General features: G+C 39.1%; 1 protein-coding gene across 1 annotated transcript in view; it reads left to right on the top strand.

Moving 5' to 3' along the window:
• The window catches only part of LOC118785437 (glycophorin-C-like), a 28,695-nt gene extending 8,555 nt beyond the window's left edge, over positions 1-20,140 (top strand). The window contains exons 3-5 of the mRNA XM_036540062.1: positions 15,550-15,582; positions 17,714-17,755; positions 18,422-20,140. Of these exons, the coding sequence (XP_036395955.1) occupies positions 15,550-15,582; positions 17,714-17,755; positions 18,422-18,618 (272 nt within the window). The 3' untranslated portion in view covers positions 18,619-20,140. The remainder of the gene's footprint in view (positions 1-15,549; positions 15,583-17,713; positions 17,756-18,421) is intronic.
• The last annotated feature ends 1,576 nt before the right edge of the window (positions 20,141-21,716 follow it).

Raw genomic sequence — 21,716 nt, 5'->3', positions numbered from 1 at the left:
ATTCCAAAATAGACAAAAATTACGGGTTATGGTTACTAAAACAAAGGGCCCTCTATTTCATGGCAGTACAAGCAGACAGCCCTTCTCTGTAAATGATGAAAATATTGATATTTGGATAAACAAACAGCATTTGTAGAGTGCTGACAGAAAAGTGAAATACATTGCTGGAATTAAATTTTGAGGGAGCCCACCCAACACTCCCACCTCCGCCCACCTCACTGATGTTGTCTCTCAAAGGTTGATATCAATCCAGCATATGCCTCAGGATATCTCCTCTTACGCTTTGCTCATTGGCATTATCTTTTTGGTGATAGGGATTTCACCCTTAATGTGATGAATTAGGTTTCCTTCCCCTGTTCCGGGGATCCTGCAGAGTAGTGTCAATGCAAACCCTGGTCTGAATACCACAACAAGTAGAAATCTTTAGGATATACTAGTGGAGGCTGTGTGCTAAGCCCAAACAAATCTGCTTCTAAGGACTGTGTGTGAGTACTTGCATGTGGTGCTATGATTCCTGATTGTTGCACATGTAGGCAGTAATTGTTGCATCTTGGAATTTTAAATTGCTTTAAGCCATAAGAAAGCATCCATCACAAAAAGTATGATGGCCAAACAGGAAAAGGAAGCTGTCTGAGAAGCAGCCTGGATCTTAATGCAAAGTCAACTTTCTAGGCAGCATTGTATTAATATAACTGAAAACACATTCTCTGTGTAAGGGTTTGGTTGACAAATAATGACTGATGGTGTCATCAAACAAAATGCATTGCCAGTGTGACCCTGCCTTGCCACTTACCCTCTCCCTGTCACGGACAGGAAACAAAGCCTGCACAAGCTTCACTGCCTGCCTGCGGTTTTTGACAAGCTGATTCGACAGTCACAACCTCACACGGTCTCAGTGAGCAGCACACTGGCAGAATATCAAAGGGAGACATCTCATGTAAGCGGTCAGCTCAGCCTGGAGGGAAGGAAGGTAAAAAAAAGAAACAGTCAGAGGAAATCTTTCTTTTTTCAAGCAAGGAATTGTCTGGCTGGCAGGAAGGATTCATTGTCAGGGTGAGGAGGCATTCTTGGCTGAGTTGTAACAGCCAAAGTTAGTGCCCAAAGTTCTTCTAACACCACAGTGCCAGCTGGGTGGATGTCACGCCCATGCCTGACCACAAGCCCCCCCCCCCCCCCCCCCCCCCATGCTCTTGTCTTATTTTGGTTTTTCAACCTCTTTTCACGTGGCCATGTACCAATACTTTTGAAATTTGCAAACCTTCAAACTGCAACAACTGCTACCTCCAGTCGGCTGGGCAGGGGTGCAAACTGTCAAATTCTTAATTTAGACATTAAATTATGATTAGTACAAAACAATGTTGAATTCTGTTCACTCAGTGTGGTGGAAGCATAGTCCACATGCTTATGATCCAACATGAAACATTTATAGTTTTGCTCTCACCAGCTTGCAATTGAATAAAAGTTGAATAGGATTTGAAATCTGTTATTAAAACTATGAGGCTTGAGGCTTTCTTTGTCTCTGCACAACCCTTAAGAAGCACACAAACCTATTGATCAGCTATAAAAATGGCTGAGAAATGCTGGCAATAGGTCTCTGAGGTCATTTCACATTTGCTCCAGTAAAAAACAACAGGAACAGACGTCAAAACAGGTAAGAGGCAGGGGGACAGAAGCAAAATCCAGGGACCTGGACAGCATCACTTAGAAGTGAATATCAATTTCCATATGGAAAAAATGGAAGACTGGGCTCTATTGTCAACATGGTTAACAACCAGTCTTGAGCTGATATAGCCCCGGTGTTCTTAAAAAGCCATGAGAAGGCAACTTTACAGTCATTTTAAAAACATGAGGATCCTTTTTCAAGCCTCTCAGATATTTCTGGATATGGTCCTCACCTCAGATATAAAGAAGAATGAGGTTTTATCATATGTGTAGCAATGTCCATTATTGCCATGCTGTCCTGTGACAAGGAATTAAAGAAATTCTGACAAAGAAACATGATGTGTCAAGTAAAGGAAGTAGAATGTTTGTAGTGACACATGCCTTTTGAGAGGCCAATAGCTGGTCAGAAAAGGCAGATTATTCCAGCCATCCTGAAGGGAACCACAAAAATTTATTTTCTCCTTTGATAAATGTGAACAGAAAAAAAAACCATACCAGTGCTTTGCTGAAACTGTTACAAAATGAACTCCATTCACAAGCTTCAAATATAGAAAGAATTTTTTTAAGAAAATGTTTGGAAACATTACAATTCCAGCAATACCAAGTTTTTATAGAAATCTGGTTGAAATCTGTTTTGTTTAATCTGCTCCTGACTTTATACAGTTCTCAATGGAATCTCATTGACTTCCTATTGAAAAGAGTAGGTTCATCTATCAACAAATGCCTGAGATACATGCAATAAATGAAATCACTTTTTTAAAAATGTATAAAACATATAGACTCTAATATCTAACTCTGTAATAGACCAAGCCCTGTATCTGTTTCTGCATAATTCCTCAAGTATGGTCTATCATAATATATCAGATGATATGACACTATAGATGTCCATACCACACTTCAGAAGTTATAAGATGAAGGGAAGACATAATGAGCAAAGGAAAAAGATAATGTCTTCAATGTTTACTGTTTCAGATAAAAGTTGGCCTACATATGACATGTAGTTGAACAATCCAAGCTGTCCGTTTCAATTGTTTCCACATTTTTTCATCATCTTTTATAAAAACTTCACTGGATCTGCAGGGATTGGAGGATGGCAGCCTCTACTGAGCTGCACTGACCACACAAGATATTAAAATCATCTCATCATCTATTAATCTGACTGGAGAAAAGTCAGTTTAACAATTTGTGCTGTTTACAGTCCCCCACAATGTCAGTCATATGAGTGCAGCCTTTTAGCTGTCTATGATCCCGGCTCTATTTCCAGCCTCATCAAGTTCCTGGGGCAGAAATAGCATTTGAAATTGATCACAGCCACAGCCACAGGAAGTCCTGTTGAGGTACTAAATTAGTATCACAATACAGAATAGCCAGCCAATTACACATTTACAGGAACATGATCTTTTCCAGCCACACATGTGAACACACACACACACTCTTGAACTGTTTGAAACAGTCTTTTAACTCCTATAGCTTTTGATATTGCTGATGCAGCACATTTTATTTATGTATTTACTATATACTGTAAGTACTGATGACAATAGTAAACTACACAAGCAAATGTTTGCCCATAAAACTCGAAAATACACCAATTTTAGAATTTTTAGGGATATACTGTGAAGAGAGTTCACAAGAGAACTGTGTAGGGATGTAATGTTTACAAAACAAAACAGTGAATTCAGTTGTTTTAGTAAAATTATACTATTCAATGCCGCACAACATCTGATACCTGGATACCTAACAGGTTTATCCATCAGCTTGTCTGCATTAGAGCTCAGCTGTGTCAGCTGATAGGCCTAGGTCGGCAATGACAAAAAACTTCTGCAACACTAATTAATATACTTAGTGTGTCCTGTAGAGAAAGTAATCATGACTCATCACAGACATGTTCTAAACACTTCCAAAGTGTTCTCATTATGTCTTTCCTCATTAAGTTAATTAATTAAAAATAATCAGGTTAATTACCACTGTAATTGCTGGCATTCTGGGTCGAATTCAGTGACTGTGAGAGCTCCATAGTGAAAATGGCCAAGGATTTGTTCAGAATGATAGTTGTTAAATTGTTTTTATTCCTCAAATGTTAGTGTAAAAGTGAAAATGTCTATCAGTGCCTAGGTTAAAGTAAAGTGTCTATCAGGCTTGTAGTGTGGTATCATCTGTGAGCCGCTGCCCTGGACTTCAAGGTCATTCTTCCTTGTCACATACAACAATGGCTGTGGGGAAGGCCCAAACTACACCACTGACAGCTGGGAAATCAGCATCAAGTAAATTGACAGAGAGACAAGTGGCAAAGAAAGAGAATTTGTTCCATCTTAATGAGGACAAGATTGACAGGATGTATTATTAAAAATGGAAGGCCTCATTTAAAATTACAGGAGGCATATCCTCTCTCACCAAGGCTGCCTATCACAGGTTTGTCTTATCTTGAGATCACAAAAAAATGGATTTTTACCTCATCAAAATGTTACTCCTTTCCCAACTGAAAATTCCCATGACAATTCAGAGATTGTCATTGTTAATATAGTCTGCCCACTATGCTGCTTGCCACTTCTGCCAGTAAGGACAACCTGTTACTATAACAAGAAGCGCAAGTTTTTAGCATTTGAAGTGAATATGGAGAAGAGATTAAGATACTGTCAAAGATGCATCAAGCATTAGTAGTGGGAGAATTGTGACACAAATTGGTAGTTTAAAACAATTATGAAAGTCTCAGTCCTTAATTACACCAGTCCCTAACCACTGCTTTTGTGGATCTCATACAGGTCTTTATAAAACCAATTAATGTAATTATTCAATCAACCCAAGCAGGAATATTTCATAAGAATAAAAAAGGGAGAGAGACTGAGAGAGCAGCAAGAGTGCTGCCTAGTATTTGTAGTTGTGTATGATGAAATTAGGGAGTGGAGAGGAGCTGCATGTGTGCTGTTGTGGTTTGTGACTTGATATTGAACAGCAGTCTCTGTCGAGACAGGGCTCAGCTGTTTGGCCTCTTTCATACTTTATCCTGCTTTGAAAACAGAGCTGTAATTCAGTCAGATCACCACAGTGAACACACACCATTCCCCATATAACTTATAGCCTGACACATCCCAGGATGCAATGGGAGATCTTACCATAGCTCTCTCACTCCATGCAATAACAAGCAGCAGATACAGCAGTGGCGGACTCAAGCTGTTTGAAGGGCAGGGGCGAAAAATTAAAAAGGGCACCTGGTGCACGACATGGGGACCCACCAGCATGCAAAAAGTTATGATGCATCATGTATGATGCAATAGCCTTCATCCTTGATTAAGATTAACATTATGTTATTAGGCGATCCAAATTAAAAATATAACCACACTTCTATGATAAAAACACACAGGGAACTATAAACCTTTAAAATGTTTATTTCACAAACACCTCCAAAGTAAAACACAGAGGGAACTATTAACATTTGTTTCACAAACACACAGACAGACAGATGTGATAATGTCAATGAGAAAGCTATGATTTGCGAGCTTAGTAGTCAGGGAAGGGAGATGGTGGCTGGTGAAGTCATAGCAGAATTCTTCTTTTGGCCATGTGTTTATATACACTATATGGCCAAAAGTATGTGGACACCTGACCATCACACCTACATGAACTTATTGGACATCCCATTCCAAAACCATGGGCATTAATATGGAGTCCCCCCCGCCCTTTGCAGCTGTAACAGTCTCCACTCTTCTGGGAAGGCTTTCCACAAGATTTTGTCTGAGTGAGAGTATGTCTGTGGGAATTTGTGCCCATTCAGCCAAAAGAGCATTTGTGAGGTCAGGCACTGATGTTGGATGAGAAGGTCTGGCTTGCAAACGACATTCTAATTTATCCCAAAGGTGTTCAGTGGGGTTGAGGTCAGGGCTCTGTGCAGGCCACTGGAGTTCCTCCACACCAAACTCGCCAAACTATGTCTTTATGTGCACAGGGGCACAGTCATGCTGGAACAGGAAAGGGCCTTCCCCAAACTGTTGCCACAAAATTGGAAGCATACAATTGTCTAAAATGTCTTTGTATGCTGTAGCATTAATGTTACCTTTCACTGGAACTAAGGGGCCTAGCCAAAACCCTGAAAAACAGCCCCAGACCATTATCCCTCCTCCACCAAACTTTACTTTAGGTAGCGCTCTCCTGGCATCCGCCAAACTCAGATTCGTCCATCAGACTGCCAGATAGTGAAGCATGATTCATTACTCCAGAGAACGCGTTTCCACTGCTCCAGAGTCCAGTGGCGGCGTGCTTTGCACCACTCCAGCCATTGTTTGGCATTGTGCATAGTGATGTTGGGCTTGTGTGCAGCTGCTCAGCCATGGAAACCCATTTCATGAAGCTCCCGATGCACAGTTCTTTTGCTGATGTTGTAGCCAGAGACAGTTTGGAGCTCTGTAGTGAGTGATTCAACAGAGGATAGGCGGTTTTCACATGCTATGCGCTTCAGCACTCGGCGGCCCCTTGTGGCTGAGCTGTTGTTGCTCCTAGACACTTCCACTTGACAATAATAGCACTTACAGTTGCTGCTTACGGGGCAGATCTAGCAGGGCAGAAATTTCGCAAACTGACTTGTGGCAAAGATGGCATCATATGACAGTGTCACATTTAAAGTCACTGAGCTCTCCAGTACAACCCATTCTACTTCCAAGGTTTGTCTATGCAGATTGCATGGCTATGTGCTTGATTTTATGCACCTGTTAATCAATGTGGCTGAAACACCAGAACTCAATAATTAGGAGGTGTGTTCACATACTTTTGGCCATATAGTGTATGTCAATGATCTCATTATGGTCAACTGGGATATCCCTCTCAATTGACAGCAGCAGAAGATCAGAGAGCCTTCTTTCCCCACATCAGTTTCTGAGCTGGGTTTTGATCAGCTTCAGTTTACAGAATGATCGCTCTACTGAAGCAGTTGTCACCGGGATTGTAGGATATATTTTGAGGACCATAGTCAGATTAGGGAAAACTGATTCCACATCGTTGACTTTAAGGCACCTTAGAACAGCTTTGATGCAGAAAAGATTTGTTAGTGGCCATACAATGTGTTTTGAATGTAAGCAGGGTTTGAGAGGTAAATTAAAAATCTTCTCAAAGTATTTGGCGGCACCCCTAGACTGTCATCACGGCACCCACTTTGGGAAAGCTTGCCCTAGAGAGAATGTTGTAGGGGAGACTGTAGGGCACTGCATCTCATTTTCTTCACTGAGATTTTTTTCTCTCCATTGCAAGGGCACTTCATCGTGTTTTCTCACTTGGAAGGGCATCTAAGAGGGCACTTCATGAGTTTTTTTCATCAGAAAGGCACCTGTAGGGACCCTCAAGTTTATAACATAGTAAGGGCACCTATCACACCTATCACCTATCACCACATCACTTTTTCTCCACTGGAGGGGCATCTATTAGGAAACTTCCCCACATTCTCACGCATGTAGGGACACCCTTTACAGCACTGCATCCAATTTTCTCTACTGGAAAGAGACACTGTCATGCAGGGGCGGCATAGAGGGCACTTCATAATGGCACCCTTTTCCATTGAAGGGCACCAATAGAGGATGTCAAGTTTAGACCATTGTAAGGGCACCTTATAGGGCACTGCATCACATTTTCTCCACTAGAAGGGCACTCATTAAGACACATTATCAAATTTACTTGCTCTAGCCTGCACATCATCATAATTTATTGCATGAAGGGGCACCCTAGAGGGCACTAAATCATTTTTTCCCATGTGAAGGGCAGTCAATAGGGCACTTCCTCTTGTTTTTGCCACTCTAGAGGGCACTTTAGCGATGCTTTTTCAAACATGGGGGCACCCCCCCTGCCCCCCCGAGTCCGCCAGTGAAATACGGTATAGCAAGTTCATGTGGATCCATAAAGAGCAGAAGCCCCGCCCCTCCCCCGACACACAAACACACATACACACACATCTGTGTTTAGGTCAGTTTGTGTCTGGTGCACAGCAATCTTTCTTCAATTCATGGATAGTAGGAATTCAAAATTTACAGTACCACCATGGTTGCAGCATCACCTAAATTTTTGGCTTTCCCTGTTGTTAACTGCTTTCTGAGACTTTGGACACATTTTTTTAACACTGGTATCGGAGATACATTTCTAGAGCATCCAGATAATATGAGCTAATGCTGTGAAATGCTGGCATATGTAATGAGGATAAAAGAAGCAAGGATATGTCCCATAGCACCAAGGGTTCCTCAGGTTCAATTTGTAAATATTTAAAATAGTATAAATAAAATTAATATTACTGAATACATTGTTTGGAAGCATACATTGCAGACTAATGTGGAGATACACATTTAAGCCCTTTCTGGGAATCATTACATATATAAATTGATTGGAGGGACAGACCTAGTTTAGCCTGATTTTGAGGAAGTTTCTCTGCTGTGGTCTGAACTTAGGATGAACTAACCAGCCCAAGATGACATAAGGAAGGACGAGTCTTTGTTCTGGCTGGAGTCCTGGTAATGATTTCCAGAACGTCTTACAGAGGAAATTGGAGAGGTGTCACAGGGGACCGGTATGAAATAATCACAGATGGTCCAAACCATAGCAGAAGAGATTGGGAGGTACTTTCACTTCTGATTACAGAATAATAATTTCCTATGCCAGCATGTTCACTGTTGAGAACACATTCCCTATCAGAATTTCTCATGCATTATCTCAACAAAAACCTTGTCAGTGTTTGTCAACAATACCTGACCATCATTAAAGAAACAAGCTTCTCTTCCTCCACTGGGGTTGCAGCTGTAGTGCAATATCAAAAAAAAGGAAGAAGGTTTGTGGGGCTTATGTTACAAACTGAAACATGCCTTACAAACAACGGGCTTGATTTGCATAATATTCTCTATGTGCCTTACTATTTAACTCAGATTCAATGTACTCTAAACTTACAGCCAGCCAGATGATACTTGCTGGTCAATTATTATGCAGTAAATCTGCTCCTTGAGTAAGATAGTTTATCTGTGGAGAATTATCTACTCCCTTTTGATTGCCATGGATGCATACTAAATGTCTAAACAACAACAAAAAAACACCATCTTAAATGCCAACCCACACGTTCTCACTGAGGTGTGACAAACTAAAATAGCTTTCATCGCTGAAAAAATAAAACATAATTACCGCTCATGCTGAGCTCACGTTCACATTTTACCCACCTACAGTAAATGAGGCTCTCATATGCATAATCGCCATGCAGGCAATTATTCTGATTGAGAGACTGATGTTTCTCGCAGCTGAACGTGGGAGCAGTGTCAGTCACCCAAATTCAAAGGGTGGTTTATTTTTTGCTGTGACTGCAGCAGGAGCAGAAGTATTCCTCAAGGTGTTTTCAATCCAAGCTGACCTGCAAGTGATTCACATCTGGTGCTCTTTCAAATCAACTCTTTTCAACTCTGTTCTTTTTTTTAATGAGGTTTGCATAAAATCCAATTGAAATGAAATTGATTTGCACGACTTTAAGTCCGTTCTTTCAGACCATTTGCTGCAACATGCACACCAGAATCTTATTGGTTTCACACTAAAACAGACACGCTTGCTTGGCTTTCACCTGTGGGTGGGAGTTCTCTGGAGAATACTACATCATGAAGAATACAGACACACGATGTGCCTTGCCCTTCTTTCCTATGTGTCATTTAGTGTTAGACGCCAAACTCAAAATTAAGAGATGAAAGCAACGAAAGTGATTCAAGAGTGTGGAACTGAATCAGGCAAACAACCACGAAACGAAGCCGAACGTTGCCAAATGCAAAGTTCTGCACGTGGGTGATAACAAGGTAAGACAGGGTTATTTTATGTGAGGTACAAAAATACAGTATGTAGAACATGAAAAAGACTTGGTTGTAATAGCTGGCACAAGCCTATCTGGATGAAGGCTTTGAAGCAAAGCCATAAAAAGCCAAATGGAGGATATTTGATTTAAGCTTTTTGCATTTTCAAAATGGATAAAGAGGAGAAACTATTGTAAGCTAAATTTTCTCAGTCAAACTAGAGGTCATACAGGAAAAGGTTATGGCATATTTCATACTGATACTTGAAAGTATTTTTAGCCATTTTAGCCTGGAATGTGAATATTAGCTAGCAGGTTAGTATCAAAACTGTAATTTCTGACTATGTTCTTCAGATAAATAATTTAAATATGATACAAGCTTATAAACTGAATGAAAATCTGTCTGCCTATCAATGGCTGTCATTATATGCAATCCTCATTTTCATTATATAGTGTAACTCTAGTGTAACTGTAGCTAATAAGTCAGTCAGTAAGTCTAGCCAACATGGAAAAGCTTAAGTTCTCCCTATCATACATTGAACTCTCAGCATCAGTTAGCCAATTAGGACAGTGTGTTGGCATATAGAACCTGCAGTTTATATCCATATACTTGAATCTCATTCCTGTACTCACGTTGTGATTTAATTTTAGCCAAGATCTTAAATGTCTCTCTTGATTATCTCTAATCATTATAGCTCCCCAGAATGGGAAACCTCAACAATAATATATTATATTCATATCATAATAGTGCAATGATAACATCATAGTATATAATTGCTCTTGTACCCTTCTTGAACAGCGCTGTATGATTCTTTGAAGATACTCTGAAAGTCGTCCCTCCCTGCACAGTTGGACATACAACAGAAAAAAGTACTTTATTAATCATGTTCATCTGTACCGTTTAAAAGACAGATGGGCTTCACTCTGAATCGACTGATTAAACCTCTCATGAATCCCAGTTGAATTCCAGAAGATGAATTGTCAATGTTTTCTTGCTTGTATTCTTGCATGTGTGCCTGCAGAAAAATGCTCAACAGATAAGTACCTGAATTAGTAGAATCAAATAGCAAAACCTCTGAAAATTAAGGGAATGCCCTTGATTACCTTTTGACATTCATGCCTGTTGATCTTTTGTAACTTTAAATGTCTATTCCTTTAACAAATACCTCCCCTTGTAACAAGAAGGATGAAATGAATGTAATTTACACTCTGTGTGGATGAGGACATAAAATAAATAAGTTGAATTAGCCAGCATTAGCAAAGCTTCCACATCATTAGCCATGGGTCAGCATAATGCTTGCATGAATATGTTTGGACATATACTTATGCTCCAAAAGAGAAAAAATATTATTGATTCTATATTCTGTACTATTCTATAGCAGCTTTTTAGATTTTATATCCTCAAAAGCAATAAAGATCAGTGAATGGGATTCCACAAGAGAACCCACACTAACATTACCAACTGTCCATGAGGCCCTGTCTGTACCTCATTAACTTCTTCAAGTCGGTCATCATGCCAAATGATCTCACTATAAAGCTATAAACCATAAAGCTATCTCCTCCTCTCTCCATGGACCAGCACTTCCAAACAAAAGGCATTGCTTGTATTCATCATCTTCCTTTCTTTTTCCTTGGTGTTGATTGGAGAGGTCAGGCAGTGAAGCAGCAGGGAGAAATGAGTTAATTATTGAAGAGAGAAAGATGGAGGTACACCTCCGCCATAAAGAGATGAGAATAGATGTGAGGTGCCAGAGGTCTGCACACAAATCTGCTATTAAAGGCCTGCTAATGTTCCTGAGAAGAGGCAAGACCACAGATATCAAAGTGAAGAAAAATGACACATCCAGTGTTGTTTGCAGAGGCCAACTCCTTCTGCCCAATCAGACATACCTCATCAATGTGCACGACCCGAATATGAAACTGGAAAGTAAGTCAACGCAATTATTGAATATAAGTCATCTTGCTTATATAAAACTATGATCGTGTACTCATTTTAGCATCAATGCCACCAGAATTGCTGTCTACTGTATAGCTCATATTTATAGCATTTCTGTCATTTCTCTTGCTTCAGGCGGTAAAAACTTGTTTTCTGTTTCTAATTCAGTATGAATGTATTCCAGAACCAGTTACAGCTATTCCAAAACCTGTTGATTAAAGGCAATTACTATCCAGAAGGTATGTACATAAGTGGAAAAGGTACCTCTAAGACAACCCATTACGTTTCACACAAGCGTGGAGCTCCATAAAATAGAAATGCACTTTGGCAGGCAGTTTAGACCCTTGGGAACAATTTAACAGATGCTCTTGTCAACTAGTAGAGGGTATCCAATTTTTGTAACAAGCATGTGAATTTTCCACAATCCAAATGAAGGAGGTTGCACATCTCAGTTTCCCATAGAGACCAGAACAAACAATATAAAAAATATGACATTCACAATTATCACCACCAAATATGTGAGAGACCAACATTTATTTATTTCACCAAACAATGTCCTCATATGTACTCTGTTGGTGGCTTCTCATCATAAACCACAAACACACTTCCCATGCAATGTAATTTTGTTGGGAACAAACCACACCAAGGGATACAAACCTCCTAAATCCTTACGTAATTGGAGGTATTTCCATAGTGCCGCATTTATTTAAAAACTATTTAAAATTATTCAGCCTTTTCCAGTGATGGTGTGAGTTGTTTGTACTACATAATGTATTGTGTACCCACATTTTTTGAGAGATTTAATGGGGCAGGACTAAAGGACAGAATTGGCCACTGAGTAGTTTAGAATCATTTCTTGCTGAGTTTTCCACTATGAAGTATTGGTAGAGATGTGAAGCCTACAGTAATTCACAATCTATCAAATATGTATTAACATATCCCCTGTGCTAATAAAGAATCCCAACTGTACTGTCTGCCTGTCAGCACACTGACAATGACACAATGGAGAGGAATTTAGGGCTTCACTGAAGTGGTCAGTAGTCATAATGCAAATACACATGTATTACATTAAGGAAGCACTACATACCAGCTACAGTATGGGAGTAAAACTTTGCAGGGGTCCAGTGATTATGGCCAGATTGAGCCACAGAGCTACAAAGAAATCAGGTTATGGGGCTCACTGGATGGCCTTCTCACCCTCTCAGGGTGACATTAACCATTGTAGGATTTCACAGTCAATGGCACTCCCATGTAGAAGTTAATAAGCAATAAGCAGCCTTCCTGCCTCCCTCACTTCAGCATCAACATCCAGATTCTCTGTTCAATGATGTGTTCATACAAAATGGATTACTTAGGTCACAGCAGACAAAACTAAGATTGCTTAGCTAATAGCTATAGTCAAGGGTTTCATGCTTTCATTTATTAAAAATGTGTCATGCCAGGTGGCTTAGTTCCGGTAAAGGGAAAGAGAATTACACATCAGAGAAATAATAAAGAAAAGTATATTGTGTTGCATGTGCTGAGTCAGTTACTCGTTTGTGATCTCAGTACTGTGTGTGGTACTGGCACATGTTTGAATGTGATCAGTAGGGTCCCGTTTGTACAAATTTTTATGTCACTTTATTTATTTATGCAATTTGTACTCACACTTTGTAAGTCCCACTGGATAACGGCGTCTGCTAAATGATAAAAATGTAAATGCTGTGTGAATGTTTTCATTTTCATTACATTACTGTCATTTAGCAGACGCTCTCATCCAGAGCGATTTACATAGTTTACATGCAGTTTTACATATTATCTATTTATACAGTACCTTTCCCAAGGGTACAGCAACAGTGCCCAATCAAACCAGTAACCTCTCGGTTACAAGCACTGCTCCATTCTATTAGGCTACACTGCCACCCCACTCTTGTTGTTTTCACTCTTGTTTACATAAACAGGTTCATTTTGCCAGTTTCCCTTCATTTATTCTGCCTCCCATCTCATTATGTACTGTGCTTGTTTTCTTTTGTTCATTAGAGTCCATTTGTCTTATATTGTGTGTAATATATCTTTACGCTGCCCTCATGGCTTGGTCTGTCTTATAAAACAGGTTTTTTCATTATTACTTCAATAGGACTACCTCTTAAAATAGAGATTGTGTTATTGTTGATTCTGTATACCAAATAAGGGAAACTACTGTATCTGTTCCTTATAGAATCATATAGTCACCATGCCAAGCATGAAGCTGCAGGGCTGAATAAATCTGGAACTAATTGTCTGTCCCTCTGGGAGACACTCACCATCATGATTCAAAGCTGTGTAGCATACAGCAAGACTGGCACTCCTTCTGGGAACACAATAAAAGCAAATGTTTAGCTATCAGGGACATTTAGTTCTAGTTGTGCGGACTAAATATTTGAAATCAATGGGACTGTTAGCTGCTGTTAGGCTCTCTGGCTTTCAACAGTTTTGTCTTCCTATTCGCTTCCCCTCAACTGGCCCAAAAGCTGCATATTGTTTCCCCATGGTGAAAGCCTTTGGATTTGTGTGAGCCCAGTCAGGAAGGAACAGATGTTCACTGTTAGTAACACAACAACACTTCTCTCACACAAAGCCAACAGGAGCCCCCCCTTGGCCAGTCAGGCTGTGTATTTACTACAAATTTATCAGGGATTTAAGCTCTCCTCTGTTTCCTGATACTTTAAAAAAAAAAACCTTCTATAGTTACATGGTGTCCAAGGTTGTGCAATTAACGTGAAAGAGGTCTGCAATGCTGCAAGTGAGACCTGAACCCCTGTTCTCATTGCACAACCTGAATCTAATGGCCAATATTTTTACTAGTGGAGCTAAAGGCAGTTTTGCTTCTGGCTCCATAGGCAACAACTCTAGCTAACCAGAGTCTCAGGTAGTGACATCAGTGCTGAAAGCACCCTGCTACCTGCTACCCTAACGTTACCAGCTTTATGCATAACTCACAGCAGCTATTACTTACAGCTCTGCTACAGTTGCAAATGCATCGTAGTGTAAACCTAATACACGGCTTGTGTCCATGGCAGACTTGAGATGTTCACAAAATCTCAGTTAGGACATGAAAGCTGTATGTGTGACAAATCAGTGCTCATTTTATGGACTTTCCATGAATGAATTGTTCAAATAAAATGTAGTATTCCACATGACTGTTTGACCATTACAGTTAGTGAGACGCTACCACAACCACTTCATTCATCTCTTTCATTCATTTTTAAAAATATTTTCTTTTCTTAAAGATTACTAATAAACACTGCAGAAGAGCTGTTGATTCCTGTTGACTGGAGTTCTTTTTTATATATCTTTCAACCAGGGATTGTAAAAACAGGATATGGGAATAGTGTGGTGTATCAAGCCTGTATAGCTCATAGCTCATTTTCAGGAACAAGGACAAAATATCTGATGTGATGATGCAGTGGTAATCATTTTAGCAGCATACTCATCAACATCCATTAAAAAGAACAGTGTCAAAACTATGTGATGGGGAATTTGTATCATAAACACAGAATAAAAATGAAAATACATTACAGCTAGGCAATGGGTCTATTTTAGTTTTACAGTTTTAATAGTAAATTTTGTAATAAATGAAAAAGCCCATTCCATATGTTTTTACCTGCAAGTAAATCTTGTTCTAACTAATTGTTTTTGAAAAGCAAGAAAGATCAAATGTAAGCTGTGATGAATGTTTTATTTACAGCCTTTTCGTTCATGGGTCTTGAAGTCTATATATATATATATATATATAGATAGATAGATAAATAGACTTCAAGACCCATGAACGAAAAGGCTGTAAATAAAACATAAAACATATATATATATATATATATATATATATATATATATATATATATATATATATATATATGCGATTCAGACTCAGTAAAGATACAATCCATTTGGCGCAGCACTTCCTGAACTCTTCAGTCATAAATACACTCCCAGCTGGCTGAGTTTAATGGAACTTTGTTGCCTGTTATTAATTCACACAATTAATTGAATTATGTAACTGGAGACTTCTCATGAATACTTGGAAACATTTTAATCCCTCTCATTACTATATTACATTATGTATTGTAAATGATGTAAAGTATATTTAAAGTGTATTGTAAAGTATATTTTTTCCAGTGTTTTCTGAATATTATTCTGATTATTTTCACAGTTCCCTTGGAAGCCACCACAGCTATCCACGTAGGTGAGTTTATATTTAAACATGATTGTTGTGGTGCAATGTAACAAAGGTGCAAAAAATGTTTAATAAAGTGATTAGCTAGCTTATACCATTACTTTGAGTATGAAACAGTATGTGAGCTTGCTCCTTCCTTGGGTTTTACAAATAATGTAAAGTTGCACATGTCATGGCTAAGTACAAGCTGAACTCTAAGACCCCGGTTTGATCCCAGCCTTGTCAAGAGCTGACAATTAAGCCATAAAATCACACAAGGAAACGTGGACTGAGATGTATGTTTGTAGTCATTACTTTGGAAAAAAGGTGTGTAAAAGGTGATGTATTGCTAATCATGATATTTCTGGTTTGATTATAGCATGTCCTACTATTTCATCCTATTGCTAACAGCCCACTCCATCATCTTAGTTCCTCTATCTAGACCACGGTCAATGTAAAACATTGACTTTAGCAGCCTGAGTACCATAGAGTTTCATACATATGCCCCCTAAAGTTAAGTCATTTCCCCCAGGTATTAACATATGTGACACAGCTGTTGTATATAACATTATTTACTATGAGCCGACTTAGCTAGCTGTCTACATGAAAAGTTACCCCAACAGCTTGGCAGTCAGTTATAGCAGTGACTGGTTTTGCTCACTAGATAGGATTTTACAATATATAGATAGCTATTTTTCTGGCATACTACCATTACATTACATTCATTTAGCAGATGCTCTTATCCAGAGTGACTTCCAGCACAATAGAACATAAGTGTATCCATGCAAGTTGAATGAGCAACAGTGTCAGACCAGGCTAACTACACTCCCAGACCCGTGAGTGTGAGCATAACACTATTCAAGCCCTACCCTAAGTTAACTTGTGCAACCTGACTAGACGAGGGAAGCCGAAAATGCTACGATACCACACTACTGTAACTAACTACATTGACATAGCTGACATAGCTTAGACAGCAAAATGATGCCTCAAATTAGTTTACACACACACACACACACACACATATATATATATATATATATATATATATATATATATATATATATATATATACATAACCACACAATAGCCCATCTTGGCAATACCTTTGGCAAAACAGCATGTGCATTTCAGAACAGAACAAGTCAGACACAGAGCGACATGTGCAAATGAGGCAGTGAATTATGGAAATGTGTTGAGAGGAAGAGTGATTTAATGAGGCTTGGGTGTGCAGGCTGAGGAAGCACTTTGATGAAGCTATACTCTGCAGCCTTATTCAGTCTCAATTACAGTCCACTCTGTGACCCCCAGACACTGGGAGTTAATAAGCCTGTGAGCTCTCCTGTTCAGCAATGGCTCTACAGGACAGCTGGTAGACACACTAACTGACCAGCCTCACCCTCCAGCAAAATCTGCATTTGCCTTTCAGTTCCTCTGATTTGCACTTTCATTCTCTCTACAAGCTGAGAGGGCTTTGTTATTATTGCATGTTCTTTAATAACTGGGAGGGCACTATTGTTTAAATAGTGCTGACTAATGAAGCTTTAATCTAGGCCCAACACCTGGGTGTGATGGGTAATTAAGCATTAATGAAGTGTGCATTTACTTGTAGAGGATGGTGTCTCCATTAGCAAATAGTTTTAATTTTCATTTTACTTGAAAGTCTGATTTCTGTGTACCACACCTGTAAAGAATGATGAGAGTGTTTGAATCTGGCACAGGGTAAAATGGCACACCTTTTGATTTCAGTTATTCAGACAGTTAAATCAAAATCAGAGGACAAGCATCCTCATTATGTTTTTAATAGATGCATGTTCATTTTTATAATCTGATATTTAGCCTCCTTCATGCAAAATGTGTGGGTAACAACAAGTAACAATAGCATATGTCTGCCTAATGACGTACATGGGATGTAGAGGGGGGTCAAGAAAATGTAACATACAGCTCTTACCAGGTTAATATGCTAAAGAAGTGTGTCTGTCTAACAGTACTGAGTACTTTTAGCTCATCAGTCAGCTTTCAGGCAACACTTGTGAGTTCAATTCTTATGCGTCACCCCAATTTACACAAAAATATCCGTGGCAAAATAACAGTTCAAGAACTGAGAAATGTGAAATATTCCACGAGATCTGACAAATTCGTTGTTTCATTTGTTTCTCGACAGGTGTTGGTGCAGATGATGGATCATTTGATGCCATCCTGGGAGGTGAGAGAGAGTAGATCAGCTATCATGAATCCATACCTGCACTCAAAGTTTGCTAATTGACTCCCCAGGGTTAGAACTTATCACTTGCTCCGCCCGTGAGAGATAGAAGAGAGGTGGGGACCAGCTGAGGCCCATCACTCATGTCCACTCTGTCTGTATGTAAATATAGAGTCATGTAGTGGAGAAGGACTGGACTTGTACCACAAACGTTGCAGGATCAATACCAAGGTGGTGCACTGTGCTTTTACCCATGAGCAAGATGCTTAACCCAAATTGCTTCAATAAACATCCAGTTGTATAAATAAGCTTCTTTCACTGAAAAGACCACAGCAGTGTCCTGAATTCTGTCAGATTTTGGGCTTGTTTTAAACTGTAAATTCAGTCAGCCATTCTGTCAAAGGTCAGGAGTCTGCCATAGTCCATCACAAGTGCAGGCTACAAACACATGTACAAATACTTGATGTTCTGTGTCTCCAAAGCTATGTACTTTTTCATTAAAAACTGAACGAGCGTCATTATGAATTTTTTTTTTGGAATTCAATTTAATTCAAAAATTATATATATGATTTATGCCCAGTATAAAAATTATATATAGGATTTATGCCCAGTATTGTTTTTGCTGTTTGCTTCAATGCTCTGGCTGAATTCTGCTCCCTCCCACTACAGGTGTCATTGCTGCTGTGATCGTGGTCCTGCTGCTCCTGATCATTGTGGTTCTGCGCTACATGTACCGGCACAAGGGCACCTACCACACCAATGAGGCGAAGGGCACCGAGTTTGCTGAGACAGCCGACGTGGCACTAAAGAGCGACCCCGCCCTGCAGGAGGCAGTGGATGACAGCAAAAAAGAGTACTTCATCTGAGGCGGCACATCCCCACACAGTGTCTGAACTGGAGACCAAGAACCAATCCGAATCATAGTCAAATGAGTCCCTAACCTGCCATTGACGGAGGTCAAGAAGTCTTTTCTTGAACTTTTACTTTTTCCTTCCTTGTATAGTCATGCCCTCAAGATGTCTCCCTTGACACATTTAAAATTGTTAAAGGAAAAGACATGCAACGCCTGTTCTTAACCTGTCACAGATTTTGTGTTTTGCTGCAAGCCTTACATCTCCTGGTTGTTCATGCACCTTTTTTTTCTCAGCATAAAAATTTGTCCTTGAGTAAGAAACCATCTTACTTTGGGATAATCATGGCTAGACGAGCCAATCTCTCCTGCTCAGAAAATTCCACCAATGGCTTACAATACCTGCCAGAGATATTGTCAATAGGAAAAAGGTACATCTATTACAGGATATGCAATATGTGAGATTTCTGACTGTGAAGTGTAACAAAGGGATTTTTTTTTTTTTTTCAAAAAAGTCTGCTTCAAAGTCACTGTATCATGTCATTAGGCAGATTCATTTTCAGTCTGAATAACTTTGCCTCTTACTCACCAAATCCTGCAGCACCAAAATATGCATCAGAAGAGATTCTGCACTTTGTAATAAATGCATCACTACTCTCGAGGGCAGAAAGAAATGGAAGAAAAATATAATTATACACAAAAGACAATGTCAAGTCACCAAAAAGCCTAGCATACACATATTCAATGTGATTCATGTTTGAGAAACTGCTCCTTGCAAATGTTAACGATGGCACCTTCTTCAATCCAGTACCGCACTCAATTCAGGTTATTGAATTGAATGTGGTACTGAGTTAAGGGTGTGCCTAATCTTAAATGTTGGTAACCAACTTGAAGAGACCTTTGCTCTTAATGGTAGTATGTCAAATAAAAGACAGTTTTGCCTGACTCAGTGGAATAAAAGTAACCTACACTGTGATCTTACATCAGGCCCCATGCCCTTATAGGAGCATACCAGTGCACTGCAGAGTTGTTTTTCGTGTATCATTATACCTGTTCTGTGATGTATAGCACTGCCTTTGTTGAAATACCGTTTGTTAGTCATGTTATTTAGTGGAATAGTGGGTTAACTAATACTACTCTTTTGTGTATAGAGTGTTTTTTTGAATTCATACACCTCAATTCAGGCATGTTGGGTGGTTAAATATGTATTTTGACATGCAAAGGCTGGTAAGTGGAATGTTCTTACATCTGGTTTATGTCAAATCAGCCACTGAATGACCACAATTTAAGCCTGGAAGCATGGATATTTCTCTAGTTTCTCTCAGCAGGAACATGAGAATGGAGAATTCTCTGGATGTGTAATGTGTTTTTACAGTGTGAGTCATGGCTTGTTCTCCCCCAGTTTGGTGTACTCAATGGAGGCTATGTTTCTAAGCCTGAGGGGTATATCTTAAGATTTGCTAAAATACTAAAGCATTTTGTTCAAAGTCATAATCACATTTATGCTATCAAAATTATTCCCTAGTAGTTATGCTTTTCAACACACATTCATAGACAAGATTAAATTACATGAGAATTTATTCCTTAATACAATATATATGAATTAACATTTGAAATTGTTCTCTTAGCAGAAGTCATTGGTTATTAAAGATCACCCTGAATGTTTCTTCTCTGGCTTTTCATTGTTATTTCAGGAGATATTTTGATTCAGTCTGGAACTTGTTCCCATTCTATTCTCCAAGAGAAGAATGTCTTTATTGCAAGTTCCAGCTTTAACCGTTTAGCCCTGACAAATAAATGCATTGCTTATACTGTGTTGCCATTGTCTGCATTACAAAATTCCGTTACAGATGATACCTTTCTAGCTGGGATGAGGACTAAGCATATCAAAGTATTTACATACTTCATTGTAGCTAAACCTTCCTCAGAAAAGGATATTTGGATGGGATTATTCAAATCAATTTGAAAAACTTCTAGACTCTACTCCATTAAAGAGAAATCAAACAATAGGGCATTGAGAGGTCCACTTTGATTTATAATCGCCACCATGTTTCACCAATGACACATCATATCACTATATATGACAAGATCTGTGATGAGATGCATCAGCATCCCCATGTGTCTCGTATCTGGTGCAGTTGGTGTTCTGATCTCAGTGCACTTGAAGTTGAAGAAAATGTGAAGGAAGGTGAAGTATACAGAGCTGGTGAGTTTAGTTCAAAAAGAATTGTCCAGCATCACCACAGACAAAACTATCAGGCACTTCCTTGGACATGAAATACATGTACATATTTGTTTCATCTACAAAAATAAAAATAAAGTTGTTAAAAATAAATCTAATTACATTATGATTATAGCTTACAAGGTTCAACAATGGAAATGACAGCGTAGGAGGCATTGGGGGGAAAAGGGGGAAAGGGGGAAAAGGATAAAAACTGCACAAGCATTTCTTTGTTTCTCCCCTCACCCAAGTGACTGTCATAGGAGACAACAGAATATAAATCATTCAAAACTCCAAATAACTTTCCTTACGCATGTCTCTGTAACTGATTTATTTCCATATGATTAATAAGAATGACCCCAGTTTGCCTGATGAAAGCAGTTTCTTTTTAGCAACAAACAGCATTCCTCCCCGAGTTTAAAGAAAAGTGTGAACAACAGCGAAAAAGTTTCAAAGGCACAATCATAATAGTCAAATCACCAGGGGATGGATTCTGTAGGCATTGCTTCAGTCTGAATAAAATGATTAATTCTGAAAAAAGAACAAGCTCAATTAAGGGGCCCCAGTGCAGAAAAAAGTTAGTTGTCATATTTGATCAAAACTGTACAATTTCCTGACATAATGTTTGTGAGAAAAGCAGGAGAGGCTTGACAAATTGTGAGCTACATTGAGAATTATATGTAGTTACACAGATGTGGTGACTGTACACTAGCTAATGTTGTGACAATGTTGTGTTGGAAGTAACTAAACCAAAATCTTCCTGCAATTTAAGTCTGTAGAAATGTTAGGTTGTAAGGTTGCATTGTGGTTGTGGTGAAAAAAAGTAAATATATAAGTTACTACAACATTACCATAATGTTGTGACATAGCGACGTTGTGTAAGGTAACCACAA

The sequence above is a fragment of the Megalops cyprinoides genome, chromosome 11 (assembly GCF_013368585.1).
Source record: "Megalops cyprinoides isolate fMegCyp1 chromosome 11, fMegCyp1.pri, whole genome shotgun sequence".
In the NCBI taxonomy this organism is placed as follows: domain Eukaryota; kingdom Metazoa; phylum Chordata; class Actinopteri; order Elopiformes; family Megalopidae; genus Megalops; species Megalops cyprinoides.
Note: the sequence above shows the minus strand (reverse complement) of the source record. Positions and strands in the feature narration are given on the sequence as shown.